The sequence below is a fragment of the Salvia splendens genome, chromosome 17, assembly GCF_004379255.2.
Source record: "Salvia splendens isolate huo1 chromosome 17, SspV2, whole genome shotgun sequence".
NCBI classification, from domain to species: domain Eukaryota; kingdom Viridiplantae; phylum Streptophyta; class Magnoliopsida; order Lamiales; family Lamiaceae; genus Salvia; species Salvia splendens.
In genome coordinates this window covers 4,066,877-4,085,484 of record NC_056048.1, presented here as the reverse complement: position 1 = coordinate 4,085,484, position 18,608 = coordinate 4,066,877, and the positions used below count along the sequence as shown (strand labels likewise).

The window sequence follows — 18,608 nt, the reverse complement described above, 5'->3', positions numbered from 1 at the left end:
AAGGTTAGCCGTTATTTTTTACGAAACCGTTAAATATAGACATGCTTCATTGGCGTTTACTCAAAAATGTCTTATAATTTAGATAATTTTCCATTTGGTACTCAACATTTCAATTTTTAGAAAAAATTATAAATGTGACAACCTAAAATTATACACTGATTACCTACATGAGCATGATGTATTATGAGGTGTAACATGGTGAACTATTAATTTACTCAGTTTTGTCACATCTAAGACATTTATTCGATTTTCTCCCTCATTCAAGAAATGTATTCAATTTTAGGTTAAAATATGTTTAATTTACACATGTGATGTGAGTGGTTAAATATACAAAACTCAATCTTACAGTAGAACACAGAACCACACTACGAATGTCATTTTTAGACAATACGGAGGTTACTCTTGTCATGACCTAAAATGATAAAAAAAATGACATCCATATTTTTCAAATCTGGATTTTATAAAATGACCTAAAACAAACTAACAATGATGGGTTCGACACTAAAAATTAATTTGGCATTGTGATATTGATTTACAATATCATCAAATCAAGATACTCTATATAAATAATACTACTAGTACTCTAGGGTTTTGATCTATGCAAAGCTCATTCTTAATACAAAAATGCAGAACCAAGCATACAAAGGTCATTTTAAAGTCATCATAAGCTTATTTTTACGTCATTATAGTAATGATGCATAAAATGATCTTAACATGACCTCAAATCCGAATTTTATAATATGACCTAAAACTACTTTATAATAACCCTCTGTGTTTTTATTTAAATCTCATGGTCAGGATTTGATCAGAATTTTGTATTGAAATCAATTTTTGTATTGATATTTTCCTAGTACTCTATAGAAATAAAAGCTAGTGTTTCGAATTCACAACTACTGTTTTGCAACACAAAAGGTTTCGCTGAAATTTGAATTCATAATCTGTAGGCCACAAGTCCCCAACTTCGGCTAAAAGTCAATATTAATACATCATGTTTGAGCAAAATAGTGTGTTTGAAAGTTGGTCAAAATCAAGGAGCTTCATGCATGTTCCAAACCTAATCTTTCTCTAACAATATACAGCAACACCCATTGATTCAATGACAGATAATGTCAACAAAATGGCATCAAAAGAAACAAAATTTAAAAACGAAAAGCCTTGAAAATAAGAAAACACAATAGCAAATAGCATCTGTATTATCTGAATGAATTTTTGTCTGTACAGAATAATCAGCTAACCATTCAATATAAAGTCTACAAAATCATCAACTAAGAAGCCAAATATGAAGAGGCCGCCACCAATGCTCACCTCATTGATTTCACCATATTATTTATACACACAGACTCGAATCTGCTTGCCAAAGGAGCTATCTTTGAGCCACCTTGGCGCTCTGCGCGTCTATAATAATATTCAAAATCTTACCAGGAACAAAAATTCTCTTCTTGATTGTTTTCCCATCCAGAAACTTAGAAAGTTTGGGATCAGATGAAGCTAGTCCAAAAGCATCTTCCTCGGTGCATTGTTTCTTGACCTGAACAGTGCCCCTTGTCTTCCCGTTGATTTGGACGGGTAAGACCACCGTTGACTCTTTCAAGTATTCAGGGTTCACCTGCAATAGCTAGACATCACCAACCGCCTCCACACACGCATGTGGCTACTTATATAGGAGTAGTTCAAAACCTTCGCTTTGTTTGATTAATGGATATAAAGGAATGTAAGCAATCAGCATTTTTTGCAAGTTTAATACATCTATTAATTTTCTGGGATCACAACAAGACAATAAGATTTAATTAGGTTGGAAACTCATACCGTGGGGTAAGGCTCATAAGCCAGTGAAGTGGAGTGTCCAAGGCGAGACCATAGCTCCTCAGACATGTGAGGCGCATAAGGCGATAGCAATAAAGCAAATTGTTCGATGACTGGTCTCGGAAGTTTGTCCCACTATAAAAACAAAGCAAAAACGTAATGAGCTCTATATTAATGCATCAGCATCAGTTCTAGTTGATTTTAATGGAAGCTACAAGACTATTCAGTTACAGCATTCACTAAGGAAATAAGAAGAAAAGCCCCAGAGGTTGTTATCTCAGGCAAAGTAAATAATGATAAATGATAAACCATTTATCTCCGGAAAAACATCCTGTCATCGTCCCATGTTCAGTCCAAAAACACAATGTATTTAAGAAGGCATCTAACAAGTGCAGAATAGGAAGATGTGTGAGTGCTCAAACCAAAAGCAAAAATAGAAGTCTTGTATGCATGCATGTGTATGTGTGTGGAGAGAGAGAGATGGGAGGTTCAGTGCAGATAGGGATGTGACTACCTTATATGCTGCATTAATGAATTCCATCATTGCAGAAATTCCAGTGTTAAATCTTGTTCCTTCAACTTCTTCTGTCACCTGTCATAATAAACAGTAGCTTATTACAGTGAGCCAATTGTGATGCCGGACATGTTTCATATACACGGACAAGAGATAAGAACTACCATTTCAGGAGTATTAAGAGTATACTCTAAAATGCAGTTGTCTTTGTAAACCAAAGATTTCAACTATTATAACAAACTATTGTAAAAACTTCATAACTGAAAAAGAACTTAAGAGAAGAGGTACTGTGATATCACGGAAATGTACACAATTTCACCCATTATATTGCATGAGTGTTGGACAAAAAGATCAAAAAGTGGGTAAGATAAACAACGTTTACAATCTAAATAGTAATTACCTTACTAATGCATCTATGAAGACAACGAAGCTGTTCGAGAGAAGGCTCTCCATCGAGATCCACTGTTCCCACATTGTATTTACCATCAAGTGATGGTGAACCAACAACCAATCTCCAAACTCTTGCTAGAAAGCGATGAACACCATCAATACCACTCGTACTCCATGTTTTTGAATCTCTATGAGTGCAATATGGAAGTAAATAAATACTAAAATAATGAAGCAGATACAAGTGATATATTCTTATTGCCAAATAAATGATGACTGAAATATGATTATAACAGAGAGGTTATAGTAATAGGAAAAGGGGAAAGAACCTGAATGGACCCATGAACATTTCATATAAACGAAGAGAATCTGCACCATATTGTGAGACGACATCATCTGGGTTAACAACATTTCCCCTACTCTTACTCATCTTGTGAGCACGGCCAATCAAGCGAATATCAGGGTTGTCTTTCAGCACGAAATAATCACCAGATTTTGTTACCTATTTCAGTACATATGTGACATCATAAAATTATGGCTTTGCAAACATTTAATTCGGAAAAATATTCAAAAAATAGTGTAAATTACTGATATATACTAGTAGTATGTTGTAATTTGTATTATTCCAGCAGAAGTAAAGAGAGAGGTTTAAGCACACGGGTGTGACATGCCTTCCCCTCAGGTACAATTTCTTGACTGATGTCCCCCATTTCATCAACAGAATCAGCAGAAACTAGGTTCCCATCTGAATCCCTGAAAGCTATGTATTGAACCTGCCACACAAGCAATTATATATTGGCAGTTTGGCACAACTGTAATATTATTAAACAAGGATTAAGCAAATATATGCTTACTTCTCCAAGAATAATTCCCTGGTTTATGACACATTGAAAAGGTTCTTTAGTTGAGACGACTCCAACATCATAAAGAACCTGAACAAAGTAAGATGTCATTATTACATAAAAACAACCAATTAAAGAACTACAGACTTGCATCTAACGAATAACGTAACTAGCAAGTAGACCATCTCATATTTAGGGTGGCGTAATTGTGTTAAAGCTGAAGAAGGAGCATAAAACTTATTATTTCCAACTATTTCAGATTTCCGATGTTTGCTAGACTTAATCTAGAAAGTTGACTCACTGACTGAAAATAAGCCCTTTTCAACCACAAGGTGATGGTACAGAATATTCCAAGTTAAGGCATTCTAAGCTTTGAAGTTACAGACCTTAGCCTGGATACAGAGCTATAAATTCTTAGGAGACAAAATTATTTACATACTATAATAGTAAGAAACTAGGGGGGAAATGATTTGCATAAAAAAGGCAGACACTGCAGTAGAACAAGTGTACCTTGTGCCAGAATCTAGCATACAGTAAGTGAAGAACTGCGTGTTCAGCACCGCCAACATACACATCAACAGGGCTCCAATATCTGCAAGGGAAAATAAATATTAAGAGGACAGAAACTATCCAAGCATGAAGTGTAAAATGAACACAATTCATATTGGACCACCAATATGTGCAAGCTAAACTTACTTTTCTTTTTCCTTGTCAACCAATGCATTTGGATTTCTAGGGTCCATGAACCTCAGGTAGTACCTGGATTTTGATAAAAGAAATAAATATTAATGAGCCCTATATGAAGCATGAAAACTAATTTGGACATCATTCATTATGCTCACGTTTTTGGAAATTGCAAATGCAGTAAAAATGAGTTATGGATTGCACCAAAAAGTTTCATATAATGTTAATTCATGCTTCCTTGCCAGACCAGATTTAGAAAATATTTATACAAGTTAGCTATAGAAATAAGTCGCACCAGCAAGAACCAGCCCACTGAGGCATAGTGTTTGTTTCCCGCTGTGCTGACTTCCCAGAGATAGGGTCAACTGTTTGTACCTGAGAAACACCATCCATCAGTATGTTTCATGAAGAAATATTACAGAAAGAAAAAGATACCAAGTTGGGGTAATGGTTCCTAATGATGTGGAAATCTGACAAATTGCTACTTCATGCAACTCATCTAGCTGTATCACATCAGAGGGACATCTCTCCATAACTTTGACCCGCTTGAACTCTTGGAAGAAAATAAACATACCCAGGAAAGGGCCTTAGCCAATGGTGGCTCCCCAGTCCCAGTTGGAGTAAAATCATCCAGCTCGGGAAGGGTAAGAGGAAGCTCAGCTTCAGAAACTGGAACACATTCACCTGTACCATCTAGAAATATGACAGGGATAGGCTCTCCCCAATAACGCTGCCGAGCAAATAGCCAGTCCCTTAATTTATAGTTCACCTATAGGAAATATAAAGTTGCACAATTTGTAAACCTGTCCATTCTGAAGCTCAAGAGCAAACAAAACAAAGTCCCTGACATCAAGCAATGTAGTTAAAGAGAACGTCCACATCCAGAATGCAGGAAAAGTACCTTTTTCATTCCACATCCAGTTTTCTCAACCCACTCAATGACCTTAGACGCAGCATCTTTGCTAGGTAGACCATTAATGTCAAGTCCTGATGTTGGACTTGATGAATTTATCATCGTACCATCACCAGTGTAAGCCTTCTCACGGTAATTGAAACTTCCATTTTCCGGAGTCACAACCCCACAGACTGGAATATTGTACTTCAAAGAAAACTCATGGTCTCGCGTGTCATGCGCAGGTACAGCCATAATAGCTCCTGTTCCATAGCTGTCATATGGAGTAGAATTCAAACAATCACAAAATCAACAGAAGTTCTTGTCGAACAATTGTTTTCTCTTCATAGATACACCTCCTTCATAGTCAAAGGGCACTAAAGTTGTGAACTAAAAATCCTTTGCAAGCGAAATCAGAGAACAAGGAACAATCAGTTACCTTCCCAAAACATAGTCAGCTACCCAAATTGGAATAGCTAATCCATTAGCCGGATTTCTTGCATAGCTACCACTAAAGACTCCAGTTTTTTCCTTTTGGAGCTCAGTCCTCTCCAGATCACTCTTTCTGGAGGCAAGTTCCGTGTACTCTTCGACCTGCATTAAAAATTATTTTTTTCATAATGACTACTGACCTCAGATTTCATAAGTACAAGGCATAATGGAGACGTACAACTTCTCTTTGGGAATCAGCTATGATGGCTGGCAATAGCACATGTTCAGGAGCCAGGACTAAGTAACTAACAAGTCAGAGAAAAGTAGTCAGCAACTGAAGTTGTTGCAAAAGATAACAGGAAATGAGCATTATAAAAATAGAAGATGTACGTTGCACCAAATATCGTATCAGGCCTCGTGGTGTAAACAGTAATTTTAATGTCACTTTCCAAACCATCACTATCCATGGCACTGAATTGCAGCTCTGCCCCTTCTGATCTCCCTATCCAGTTCCTTTGCATTTCCTTAACACTTTCAGGCCAGTCGAGGCCATCTAAATCTTCAAGTAGACGGTCAGCATATGCAGTAATCTTCAGCATCCATTGCCGCATAGGCTGCTCGGTAATAAACAATGAACTGTAAAATCATAAAACCATCCATCTAATGAAAACAAGGAATGTAGCCAGAAAGTTGTGCACAAAAAATATTGCAGAAAACAATAAATAATTAGATTCTACAACGTACTTTTCGAACAACTGGATGTCCCCCACGCTCACTAACTCCATCCACAACTTCTTCATTTGCCAAAACTGTTCCCAGAGCAGGGCACCAGTTCACAGGAACTTCAGCCTGCGTTACAACTGCTTAGAACACCACCGTATATGCTGATGTAATGAAGTGATTGAGATTATATTCAAGAGAACTCCATACCTGATATGCCAATCCTCTCTTTAGGAGCTGCAGAAATATCCACTGCGTCCATTTGTAATAATCGGGCTCAGTCGTAGAAATTTCACGATCCCAGTCATATGAGAAGCCCAGTAATTTAAGCTGCATGCAGATACTGATGTCAGTATAACAAGAACTGAACCAACTGAATAGAACAGATCGGTAATCAGCTAAATGAAGTGATTTTCACGCTAACATGTTTCAAAATCTTGATAGATTTTTTTTCTTGAAAACGGATTATATTCATAATCATCAATCAACATTCATCTGAGAAGGAAGTTGTTGACCTGAGAGCGGAATCGATCAATGTTTCTAAACGTTGTAATATTTGGGTGCATCCCTGTCTGTCAACAAGAAGCTGTGAAATTGAGAGGAGAACAGGAGAGACCGCCAAGGAGGTTACTTGAAAAAAAAATCATATCGGGGAAGGAGAAAGTACCTCGATTGCATACTGCTCTGCAGGTAAACCAAACGCATCCCAACCCATTGGATGTAACACATTGAAACCTTGCATCCGTTTAAGTCTAGCAAGGATATCCGTAGCAGTATAACCAAGAGGATGCCCCACATGTAAACCCACCCCGCTGAAACAACGAAATTACAAATCTAATGATTGATTTTCAAGCCAAATAAATGACTTCAAACCACAAGTGCTAGAAATGATCTCAATTGCAGATTCAGCTAAGACTATTGAAACTATTTCAGCATTCAAATGATCAGTTATTTTCTCAGCATGGTAGAAATATTGCTTTGCTGTTTTGTGGTTAATTAGGCATTAGACAATGAGAAAGATAACGAGCTGGGTTCATATAATACGTCAAAAACTTAAATTCAGACTCAACACGCAGCTCAGATGAGAGAGAAAGGGACCTGGGATAAGGAAACATGTCGAGAACGTAGAATTTGGGCTTAGATGTATCGATTTCATCGGGCGTCCGAAAAGTCTTCTTCTCCTCCCAGTAATGCTGCCACTTAGGCTCGATTTCGTGAAACGGATAAGCTCTCCTCACTCCATCGTCTCCACTGACGCTGTGATGCTCACTCATCTCGCTCGAACTAGGGTTTCCGCTTTCATTTGCGAGCTTTGAGCAATTGATTATCCGGAGGCGGGAAAAGGAAAAGCGAGGACCGCGGCGATGGAGAAGGGGCTGGCGGCGGGGTAGAGAATAACTTGCCGGAAACGGAGGTATTGCTGAGTGAATCCGTGGCGCGGGTTGAATTTGGGTTAACATCGGCGTCGCCGGAATTTGTTACCGTTGCTGAGTGAGGATAGAGAATGTGGTGAAGAAGAGTTGAGTAGATAAAGTTTAGTTGGGCTTGGCGGCAAAGAAAAGTATTGGGCTATTTTCTGTTAAGGCCCAGACCATTACTCTTTTCAGAAACTCAAAGGTGGAGCAATTGGTCCAAACATCCAATTGTGTAGATAAAGTTTTGTTGGGCTTGAGGGTTAAATCAGATATTATTATAATACTTTTTAAAATTTTACCTAAATATTTAAAATGGATTCTTACCAAAGTTAATGATAGATTCACTGACCTTTGATGAAAGATTTGCCAGTCAACGACTTAGAAGTATTATTTTTATTTCTTAATTTTCAAAGCGTTTCCATAATTGTTTTTATTTATCTTAGTTATCATACGATTTATTTCTGGTGAGATTCTTCCTAGTAAAAAATACTAGACGTTTCAAGATCAAATTAAAAGATGTAATATATTTTAATGACATGGGACTATGGGAGTGGGCCAAAAATTGAAGATAAGGCAAACTGATTAGTGAAAAATCATGTGCCCTAAAAATGTGATGGTGAATAATGATAAAAATTAGGGTTTATGTTAGTATTTTAGTAGTAGTAATTATCTTTTCTTAATAGTTGATTTGATATTCAATATATTTCCTAATATAAAGGATAAATAGATGATAAAGATTTGACCTGATTTTGTTTCCATCTTGCTTTAAGCTTTTTTATTTATACTTATTTATTTTTATCTAAATTTAAATTTTTCTTTGTCTATATAATGGTCATCTCATTATGAATGAAATTGAAGAATAATTATCAATAAAATAGTGCTTGGAGTGTTTGTTTGAATCATCCATCCTATCTTTACGTCATTCATCCATTCTATCAAGTTTTAGTGGTATCTTTCTGCTTGTATTTCTGGGCGTTATTGGCAGTGGCGGATCCAGGATTCTAAAACGGAAGGAGCGAAATAAAATTTATCGGAAGCCAACGGAGGAGGGAGGGGCGACGTCTAGGGCGACGTCTGAAGCTATCAGAGAGGGCGACAATAGAAAAATCACGCCCGGGTAGCGGATCGCCGAGGAGGGGCGGTTACCCCCTCCTGCCCCCTAGATCCGCCACTGGTTATTAGATTGCGCATTCCATCGCCGTACTCTATCAGGAGAGGTTCAAATCACTGTCTCCGTCCACCAAAAAATAGTATGTCGTTCTCTTCCATCATTTTTTCTTTCTTTATATCTGTTACTTTATCAATTTTGCATCAAAACTCTTGCTATATACAACTAAGATTATTTTTATGGATTGATATAGTATAAAATGATAGGATAGTGTTAAAAAAAATTACCAAATTTTAATGTACAACGAAATAACCGAACACGAAGGTTAGTACCAATTAAGTTATTTTTAGACTAATTTAGTTCATAGCACAAAGGATATTTTTGGATCGTTTTAGTTTGTGCGACTTTGTACCCCTTGTATGAATTAAAATGATCTTAAAATGACCTAATTGGTATCTAAAATTGACATCTGTGATATTAGTTTTATCCTTCCATTTTTTATTTAATGGTTGAAATTTGATCTCTGGTTATACATTAGTAGTTATTCATCTAGCGCCATTAATTGTCCCAAATTGCTATTTTTGTCCGATCAAGAATAATTGTCTCATTTACTTTTTTTCTATTTTTGATAATGTACCATGTATTCCACTAACTTTATCTCACTCATATTTCATTATAAAATTAATATTCCCTCCATACATCTGCAGTCCCTCCATACCTCTGCAGTAGAGACATTTCTTTTCTGCACGGTATTTAAGAAATTGTCTTAAAAATGAGTTAAGTGAAAGGTGAATAAAGTAGAAAAGGAAAAAAGTAGAGTGAATAAAGTAACAGAGAAGAAGATATGATAAAATAAGAGAGAAGAAATAGATTACTTTTTGCCAAAAAAATAAATAACACAGCTACCCGAATAGTACTTGATAATGGGTTTGAGTATGAGTTTAGGTAATTGGTGTAAAGACGTTTTTAAGGTTTCAAGTACCTGGACGTATATTCAGATACCCGAATAGTACCTGATAATGGATTCGTGCATTTGTGCTTATAGTTATAAAGTACTTTTTTTTTTATCTAGGATAGGCCGTAGGCCCATAAAATAAATTTGATTAATCACTCTTAGTTCGTGTCTCACTTCTTCATATTGAATTTAAGTATTACTCCCTCCTTCTGCGGTAGTGGAAGGTTTCTTTTCTACACGCGATTTAAGAAAATTTGTGTTAGACTTTACTAAAAAGTGATTTAAATAAAGTAAGAATAAAGTAGGAAATGAAAAAAGTAGAGAGATGGAAAAGAGAATAAAGTAGGAAATGAAAAAAGTAGAGAAGAAAGTGTTGACTTTTACTAAAAAGGAAAATGACTCCACTACTATGGAACGTACAAAAATGGCAAAATGGCTCCACTGTATGGAAGGAGTAGTGTTTATTGTCTATTATATGTATTGTCGTATTTAATTTTAATTACTCATATACTCATCACAATATAATTTATATAAATAAAAACATAATAATTTCTGATTTGCGAGGACCTTCGATTACCCATATCAGGTATTAGGGCATCATTAACCCCATCCCCATTTCAGGCCCCAAGTCCGCTCCACGTCATCATTCCCCTACAGTTGTGGCCCAGGCCCCAACTGCTCTAACCCTGCAGGCCGCAACTAATAAATGACACTATTCACAACTTCAAGATATTTTACTCGTGAATGCAATACGTTGAACAATTCAAACCGGGAAAATAAATTGTTCATTCGAAAAAAGAAATTACAAATCCTAGAAATAAAAAATACAAATCCTAGAAAAAAATTTAAAAAGTCCTAGAAAAAAATTACAAATCCTAGAAAAACTACTTCTTCATTTGGGCGCGAAGGTAGGCGATCATATCACGGTGCAACTCGAGATCGAACTCCGACATGGTCGAGGTATCCCTCGATGTCAACTCCGTCAGCTGGCTCATCCGCCAGGTAATACTCATCTCCGACAAAGAGTCGGACATCTTATCCAGAGACTGATTGATCGGCAGTGGCGTCATAGCGGAGTTGCTCGCAGTTGCCTTCCCCTTTGCTTTCCTCTTTGCCGCCTTTGTTCCCATCGAGCGGCTGTGAACGCTAGGAGATGAGACGAAGACGTCGTCGTCCATCACGTTGAGGTCGATCGTCGGACCTCCTTCGCTCAAAGAGTAGTTTCCGGAGGCGGAAACTTTGGTTCTCTTCGCCGCCCCGGTTGCCGTCGGTTCGGCACCACTGGTGTACTTCGGGCTCTTCTCGACGAACTTCCAAACGTCGAAGTACTTGAAGTGCTTCTTCCCATCAGCGAAGAACGCCTCCTTCGCCTTCTCGACGAGGTCCGTCTCGCTGTGCCCGCTCGGCCACATCCGGACTACGTTGGCCTACTTTCCATTCCACTTGCTCATATCCGCATGGACCCGACCCCAATGCTTGTGCAGCTTCACGTAGCTACGTTCGAACGACCCTTTAGGACGCTCAGCGTTATACTTCTCAGCAATTCGCTCCCAGAACACCTTGTCGAACTGCTGGTTGCCGATGATAGGATCCTCGGCGACGTCGACGAAGTTCCTGGCAAGCCACATTGTCTCTTGCGGACTGTACTTATTCGGCCCGTCATCCTCGCCGACCTTGCCCTTGCCCCGCCCTTGAGCGGGCTCCATCTCACTGATCTCGAACTCATCGGTGTTGACCGGTGATGTTACGTCGATGTTGCTACCGACTCCCGGATTAGGCGTCGGCTGCGATGGTGGTGATGCCGGCATGTACCAATTGTTCGCGCTGACGAACTCGTCCATCTGACGTTCATCGCTGTTAAACCAATCCATTGACACCGAAAGAAAGGGAATAAAAGAGGATTGAAATGGATAATGTATGTAGGAATGGTGCACCATAGTTCCGTATTTATAGAGAAGAAATAGAAAAAAAAATTTGGGGACTTGCAGCCCGTCCCCGATTAACGCCGGCCAGGCCGGACCCCGGGAGAGTCATCGGGCTGCAAATGCGGCACCGGTACCGGCCTGGGCTGGAACTTCCGCCCCTCCAATGCTTAGGACGGGCCGGGACTCGCATTTTGCGGCCCGGCCCAGTGCGTTAACGATGGCCTTAGGGTATCCAAATTCGCATGCAAGTCGGATATCAAGGATATTATAGAAATTTCGGGAAGCCTAATTACCCGAATTTGCAGGCCTATTTTAGGCGTTATATATGGTTAATTCCAACTGTAATTCTTTTGCAGGTATTACATTGATTTATTAATATCGGGTTCATGAATTTTAGTGATTGTCACCTTTTCTTTAATCAAGTTGCCTTTTCCGTGAGAAAATGAGATAGTACATCTGATGCATGTAATGATCTATATTTTCTTTTAATCCTTTCGTATCAGCTTCATAAGGAAAAAATATATATGCAGCTGATTTATATCTGTTTTGCACAAACCTTCAAGCAATCTATACTACGATTAGGAGGAATATATGTAGAATTCCAGTTATTTATTTCTATGATACCCAAAAAATATTTCAACAAAATATAAAGCGGGAAAATTCTGCTATTGCTAAAAGCTCTCATCTTGTGCAGCTATCAGTTTCTCAAGCTCATCAACGGCATTGTTGACTGCATGAAGGATCATCTTCTTCACCTGCCCAATACAAAAATTGTTAACCGATCGATAGCTTGTTCATCTATAAGGTACGAGGATATCGATAGCCAACCTCCAATTTGTCTTCTTTGGCTCTGTGATCCCTTGGAAGCTTCCTGAATTCCTCAGTCAGCTTAAGGCACTCGTGCAAATTTTCCGGAGAAACAAAGTCAGCAGCGACCTTGGTACACGACTGTAAATGCATAAACAGGTCACAAATTAAAGTCATCCTTATATCACCATGTATGTTGAATCACGTTAGAGTATTACCTTCAGATTCCTGACTTGGTGTGGGCAGCCTGCAGGGATGAAGACAGCTTCTCCGATCTTTTGTTCAAACGTCCAAGGTTCTATGCCTGAAATGCCGAGATCAGAAGCTTGCTTCAGTAAGATGATAGAACCGTGCAATGCTTATGAGTATTATACTACTGTGTGCATACCAAACTCTTCCTTCAGTTTGGCTTTGTGTGCTTTAGTCAAATAGAAGGTTTGATCGTGAATTGGGTGAATGACCTAGATAAAGAAAAGCAGATAAGAGAGAGTCTAGCACAGAGTGAATGTAGCAAACTTCGAGCTTTTTACCATTATAAATTACCTGCTCAACTGGACAGCAGTAAGTGTGCCTAAATTCATTTGAATGCTCAGCAAGATACGCTTTCAATTTCGGAACATCTTCCCTTCTGAAAATATCCCACAGAGCACCACCACCGTCGTCTGATTGATGAAGGTTAGGTGAAAAGCTAGTGCCTTTGTCACTGTCGGAGCGGTCACTTGTGGTGCATGCAGTTGCATTTTTTCTTCTGGCCTTGCATTCTTCTTCATCCTGCGCCCGATGCCTTTCTTTCAACAATTCAATTGCTTCATACTGCTCCTCACTTATAGCCACATCTGCTGTGTGTGTCAAAATATTCACCTGCACCCATGAGGCTCTATTAGTGAGGAATAGTACAATGCAGATGAAATGATAAGTGGAGGTGACTTCTTGAATGGAGTGCGTGACTTCATATTAGCATGATTTTGACATAGGAAATGACCACTTAAGAATTTTGGAGCAAAGACTGAACCAGATTTGTTTGAATCGGATCATAGTTAAAAGAGTGTTTTCAGGCTAAGAACAAATGACATTGTGACAACTTGTGTCATACCGCATCTGACATATCACAGTGGAGCTTAGTCACAGAATCCCCTCTTCCAAGTTCCTCTACAGTCCCATATGCAATATATGTCTTTGGACCCATATCAGGTTTCAAGGCAGTTGAAGGCAACTTTGCAGCAACATTAAGAACTCCAGCAGTTGGATCAGTGTATTCTTGGAATGGCAAGGCTCGAACGAACTCTTCACAATGGCGTGGTAATAAATCCTCGAATTTGTCTGATGGTGGCCAGTCCTTGAGCTTAAGCATCTCTGGCCAGAAGTTTGCATATCGTCTCCCTTCCGTGTAACCTTTGAAGAATTTGCGAGTATTGATCTCCACCTGGGAAGTAATTAAACAAAATGTCAATAGTGGCAGATGCAATTGATAACTACTGGCACCTTTGGGAGACAAATTCATCCGTGCATGAATAAGCAAAAACCAATAACATGGTTGTATACGATTTTGCAGTGAGATTATTGAGCTGATAATGTCAATGCAATATTTTAAAGTATACTGGAACTAACCTCACAGCCAGCTAGACAATCAATAGCTCTGACTTCAGATATTTTTGAACTGATGCTGTCATCTGTATGCTCAGACAATGCACGCCACATGACCATAGGCTCCCAACTTAACCCACTTGTGTGCTCAAGTACATTTCTGACTATGACTGGTTCTCCCCTGGCCCAGTGCTGGCGGAAGTGAAGAACCCCTTCCTCATTCAGGATATCCCTCGAATCGGGGCAATACAAGCTGTTACCTTTAGAGCCTTCTCTGGAAGCTGCATTGCACGGGTCTTCAGGCTCACCTTCGAAGAGTGTGGGCTTAAAAACGGTTTTCTTACATTCACTCATGACCTTCTCAGCTCTTCTTTTCAAATTTAATATCCATTTTTCTGGAAGAAGACACTTGAGTTGTAACTTGGAACCACCACACCCACCCATCTCTTTTGGGGGACAAACAATTCCCCCATCTCTGATGTCAGCCCACTCAACAGGTGTTCCAGATTCTATACCCAATGAATCTCCATGACAAGATTCTGTGAATTCTCCATCACCATGCATGTAACTGGTGCCTCTGTCCACATACTGAAAGACAGTTTTGCTAATATTTCCTGGCAGCTGACCAGCACGGATCTCCTGAAAGCACCTAATACACAACTCATAAGAGCAATTTGGGCAGCTCCGGTGAAGGTCGACAATTGAAGTTGAACAGTGGTTGCTGTTCCAAAAAAAAAGACAACAAAAAAAGGTTATGCATATGAGAATTATTACTGTTGAATGCAAAAGTCCGCGGATGAATAAGTTACCAATATACACGCTCATCATTATAGAAAACTGCACGTTTTACTTCAACGGAAGAAGATGGTATCCCTGCCAAATGGCAAAATATCTATGATTAAAACTAGAATGGCCTCAAACATACATACCACTTCTAGTTAAAGGAAGCATACCTTTAATTGTTGACTCTACCTCGATTTCTTTGATTTGTTCTTGATGAATATGTTCAAGGTACGGATAAATTTCAGTGATTAGGTAGTGTAGATGCTGAATCTTCTCACCATTGTTCATATCTCTTTTTGATGTCTAATATCATTTTAACAAGATTTTAGAAGATGAAACAGCAATAAAATCATATTTTGTTTGTAAAAACAATATACCTTTAATGTGGAAGGTGAATGCAAGCACAAGTTGCAGTTGCAAATCATTCGGCAGTATGGGCAAGCCTCTGAAACTTCCTTTTCAGATAATGTTGGATACCTGGATAAAAGTTATCATATTATTCCACTTTATTTATAAAAGACAAGATTTATATAGATAGAGCAGAATTAGCACCATTGTTTGATACATTGGACACAATAAAAGATTCCTTCACATTTGGTGCATGGAACAACAATCCGTCGGTCTTCTCTGCCACATTGATGACACTTAATGGACTTCTTTACATTTACCTGCTTATGATGAAAGAAGGCATCATATCAAAAGAAATCAAATAGGCACTATGAACTACTAAAATTTGGAAAAGAAAGATTAACTTTATCTACCTTCATATGTTCAACTGGTGACCTTTTTACTTTTTCTCTATCAGTTTTCAAAATTGACAAACTAGCCGATGAGGAGGAAGAGGAGGAAGTGGAGGAGGGGGGTGATGATGATAAGTTAGATAAACATTGATATGCAGAATCACCACATTTCCTTTTCGCGCACAAACTTATTTCAGACTTTGAGCTATCATCACTACTTCGGACAGCATAAACATCACTACCTCCCATCGTTGTATCTATGATTGAAGCCACATTTTCTTCTTCTATTTCTTCATCATCCACCCAATCACAAACAATGAAATCTTCTAAATACTTGTTTGAAGAAACACAATTCCTTCTCAATGTTCGATGCTTTGCTTTCTGGCTACCAGATAGAACCACAGGTACCCTTTTTTTCGTCTTATGCTCTTCCCACTCTTCTTCACTATCACTTTCAACTTTTTTCCTCTTGAGTTTATTCCCACATATCTTTCTCTCATTTGACACCTTGCAAACTTTTCCTGAGGGTTCTTTCTCAAGAAAGCCTTTTGTTTCCGTAATAGCCATTATGTGTTTCACAGTATGCTCTTTTTTTGATAACTTTCTGAGGGGTCTAAAACGAACTTCACCTTCCTCGTCCAGGCTATCATACTTCAGTTCACCAAAAGAAAGAGGCTGGCATGCCTTCTTTGAACAGAGAAGTTTGTCTAAGGATGGGGTCCATGTGTCTGCATCTACAACTCTCTGAGTTCCCATTCCTTTCCTTCTGGAGCCACTTCTCTTTGCCTTTGGTACTCCTGCTATGATCGGAACAATCTGATGCGGTGTTGTTGATATCACAGAGCAAGAGATATTATTGCTGCTTCCAAACAATCTTTTCCTCTGATTTGACAAATCTCCTGTAGGCAATAATTCTAAGTTTCCATCAAATTCTTCCTCATCCTCTGTATCAATGATAAATTTCCTCTTCCTTGTAGGCGAATGTCTCAGGCTTCTTGGCCTCAATGGCATATCATTGTTTGTGCACTGACTGAGCTGTTCTTGCTTTGTGAGCAATGCCGCCATCATCAAACTGCCGATGAACATGATAATCAGCAGGATAAAAAAAGCAAGAGTGAAAAAAATATCATGAAGAAACTAATTAACAGGCAAGGGCACAAACAATAGGCACTGTTATGAAACAGTATAAATCAGGAGCGCAATGTTGCTCAGCATCTGCTGATCTTCCTACTGCAATGTTGTTAAAGTTGCAAAATTCCACAAATCCCATAGTTAAAAGGAAACAGTTTAACAAAACCAACATAACATGACATCAGTCTCACAAAAAATTGCCTACACCAGCTAGAGAGTGTGCATCTCATGCGCCTTAACCAAAGGTAGAAAACATCTTCTAGAAAACAGGTTTTTTTTTGTTTCCTTTGACCCGATCAAGATCATAGAATGTTCCCTTATCTTAAACAAATTATTAAATCACTTCATCGCCGAAGGTACATTTTAAATAAACATCTCTAAATGATAAATTGAAGGACTAGTTGCTATCAAACATGAATCGGTATATAACAGCTATTGAAATTTGAGTTGATACCGAGTCAATGATTACCGAGTGGATGCACCTAACCTGCATCACTATTCACCAAAGATGCGATATCACCTAAACTCACCACACAACTGATTCTCGCAAACGAAAATCCGCGGATCATTCCAATTACATTCATCGCCTCTTCAAACAGCAACATCAACAATAATAACTCATACAAACTCAAAAAGAAAAGCAATTCACGATCCAATTCACCTAAGAATGCAGAAAAACAAACAATCACTAACCCATTGATGAGCAATTGGCAAAACACCTGGTCAAGAAACAGAACTTTCCCCTCCGCAATCCAATTAATTTAGCAGGCGAATTCCGATCAACACGAAATCGAATTGCGTGAGAAAAGTTAACTGCAATAGCGATGGGAGAATCTATGAAGATTTATTAATTTTATTTTGCCGAATTTGCATTGATATATATGAATCGCATTCAAGAGAGAAAAAGACACGTAGAGTTGAGATGGAAATAAACGGAAACGCAGAAGCTGCTTTATATTGTTATTAAATTATTTATATCGAAAATCTGGGTGTGGGAATATTCAAATAATATCATAAAAATTTTTGTAAACTGTGTTGTCTGCTTTGGAAAGGGTAAAGTAGTCAGTTCCAGCTAGGCGAGATAGAGGTGAAGTTGTTGGAGTAATTCTTTTTTAGTTAATTTTTCATAAAATTCTAAAAGATATGGTATAATTACGTATGGAAATTAATGATTGCATATATTCGTAATGTTTTAGATAATGGATTTGGGAATCTTTTTGTTATTACTATGGCATGTTTTACCGTAACGATTTTAGGGATAATATTTGACTAATTTTTTGGCTATTTTTTCGAATATCAGGCAATCTTTTTGGTGAGGATGCGTGTAAATTAATTTCAGTTTTGGACGAAATATTGTGATGTGTGATTTTGGGGGAAGTCGAATAACATAAATATTACTCCTACTTACTTGAATTACAAATATTCATCATGTAATGGGCGAGAATGCCTATTTTGTGGGCCCAGATTATCAACTTTTAAATTTTATGTGACTGTTCATTAAATATTTATTTCAATGTCTTTTCAGTTTAGTGCAACATATATATAAATGACCTTGGAATATTGCTAACTCCGTTCCACGATAAGAGTCACGTTTTGCTATTTCGGTCTATTCCACAATAAGAGTCTTATTTTATTTTTACTATAAATGGTATATAGGTCTTACATTCCATTAACTCACTTCACTTACATTTTATTATAAAACCAATATAAAAAGTGGGCCTCATATTCTACTAATTTTTCCAACATACTCCAAATGTGATTACTATTCTTTTAAAAGTCTTAAAATCCGTGTTCACACCAAATGTGACTCTTATTGTGAGACGAATGTAGTAATCTGTAATCCTTAATTAATCACGTGCTATGTGCCTACACATTTAGAAAATCCT

At 38.1% G+C, this 18,608-nt stretch overlaps 2 protein-coding genes across 4 annotated transcripts; both read right to left on the bottom strand.

The window, feature by feature from the left end:
• Positions 1-1,162: 1,162 nt before the first annotated feature.
• On the bottom strand, positions 1,163-7,760 carry LOC121775530 (leucine--tRNA ligase, chloroplastic/mitochondrial-like). The gene is made up of 20 exons (XM_042172614.1): positions 7,373-7,760; positions 6,942-7,086; positions 6,790-6,846; positions 6,485-6,604; positions 6,299-6,403; positions 5,945-6,168; positions 5,793-5,859; positions 5,562-5,716; positions 5,132-5,396; positions 4,805-4,999; positions 4,526-4,605; positions 4,243-4,305; positions 4,057-4,138; positions 3,559-3,636; positions 3,376-3,477; positions 3,034-3,206; positions 2,718-2,895; positions 2,318-2,395; positions 1,807-1,938; positions 1,163-1,606 (listed from the first exon to the last, which is right to left on the bottom strand). Exons 1-20 carry the CDS (start codon positions 7,732-7,734, stop codon positions 1,364-1,366), a joined length of 2,904 nt encoding a protein of 967 aa, XP_042028548.1. The 5' UTR covers positions 7,735-7,760; the 3' UTR covers positions 1,163-1,363.
• Positions 7,761-12,137: 4,377 nt separating this feature from the next.
• LOC121775413 (lysine-specific demethylase JMJ25-like) lies at positions 12,138-17,650 on the bottom strand. 3 transcript variants are annotated; one of them, XM_042172496.1, is made up of 13 exons: positions 17,416-17,650; positions 15,613-16,663; positions 15,404-15,519; positions 15,229-15,328; positions 15,022-15,154; positions 14,878-14,941; positions 14,093-14,789; positions 13,578-13,907; positions 13,028-13,345; positions 12,873-12,945; positions 12,703-12,788; positions 12,506-12,625; positions 12,138-12,432 (listed from the first exon to the last, which is right to left on the bottom strand). In XM_042172496.1, exons 2-13 carry the CDS (start codon positions 16,657-16,659, stop codon positions 12,349-12,351), a joined length of 3,168 nt encoding a protein of 1,055 aa, XP_042028430.1. In that variant the 5' UTR covers positions 16,660-16,663; positions 17,416-17,650; the 3' UTR covers positions 12,138-12,348. The 3 variants fall into 3 exon arrangements, 2 of the variants coding, with proteins under 2 accessions (XP_042028430.1, XP_042028429.1); XM_042172495.1 differs by lacking the exon at positions 17,416-17,650 and having other exon boundaries at positions 15,613-16,677; XR_006045130.1 differs by lacking the exons at positions 12,138-12,432; positions 12,873-12,945; positions 17,416-17,650 and having other exon boundaries at positions 12,571-12,625; positions 15,613-16,677.
• Positions 17,651-18,608: the final 958 nt, after the last annotated feature.

Excerpts from the sequence above, each read along its gene's own strand:
- LOC121775530 (XM_042172614.1), bottom strand. The coding sequence starts at position 7,734 with ATGTTAACCCAAATTCAACCCGCGCCACGGATTCACTCAGCAATACCT. Across the intron at positions 5,717-5,792 it reads CTGATTCCCAAAGAGAAGTT|GTCGAAGAGTACACGGAACT; the intron begins GTACGTCTCCAT and ends TTTTTAATGCAG. Across the intron at positions 2,896-3,033 it reads ATGTTCATGGGTCCATTCAG|AGATTCAAAAACATGGAGTA; the intron begins GTTCTTTCCCCT and ends TTGCACTCATAG.
- LOC121775413 (XM_042172495.1), bottom strand. The coding sequence starts at position 16,677 with ATGTTCATCGGCAGTTTGATGATGGCGGCATTGCTCACAAAGCAAGAA. Across the intron at positions 15,329-15,403 it reads GTCCAATGTATCAAACAATG|GTATCCAACATTATCTGAAA; the intron begins GTGCTAATTCTG and ends ACTTTTATCCAG. Across the intron at positions 13,346-13,577 it reads ACTGTGATATGTCAGATGCG|GTGAATATTTTGACACACAC; the intron begins GTATGACACAAG and ends TCATGGGTGCAG.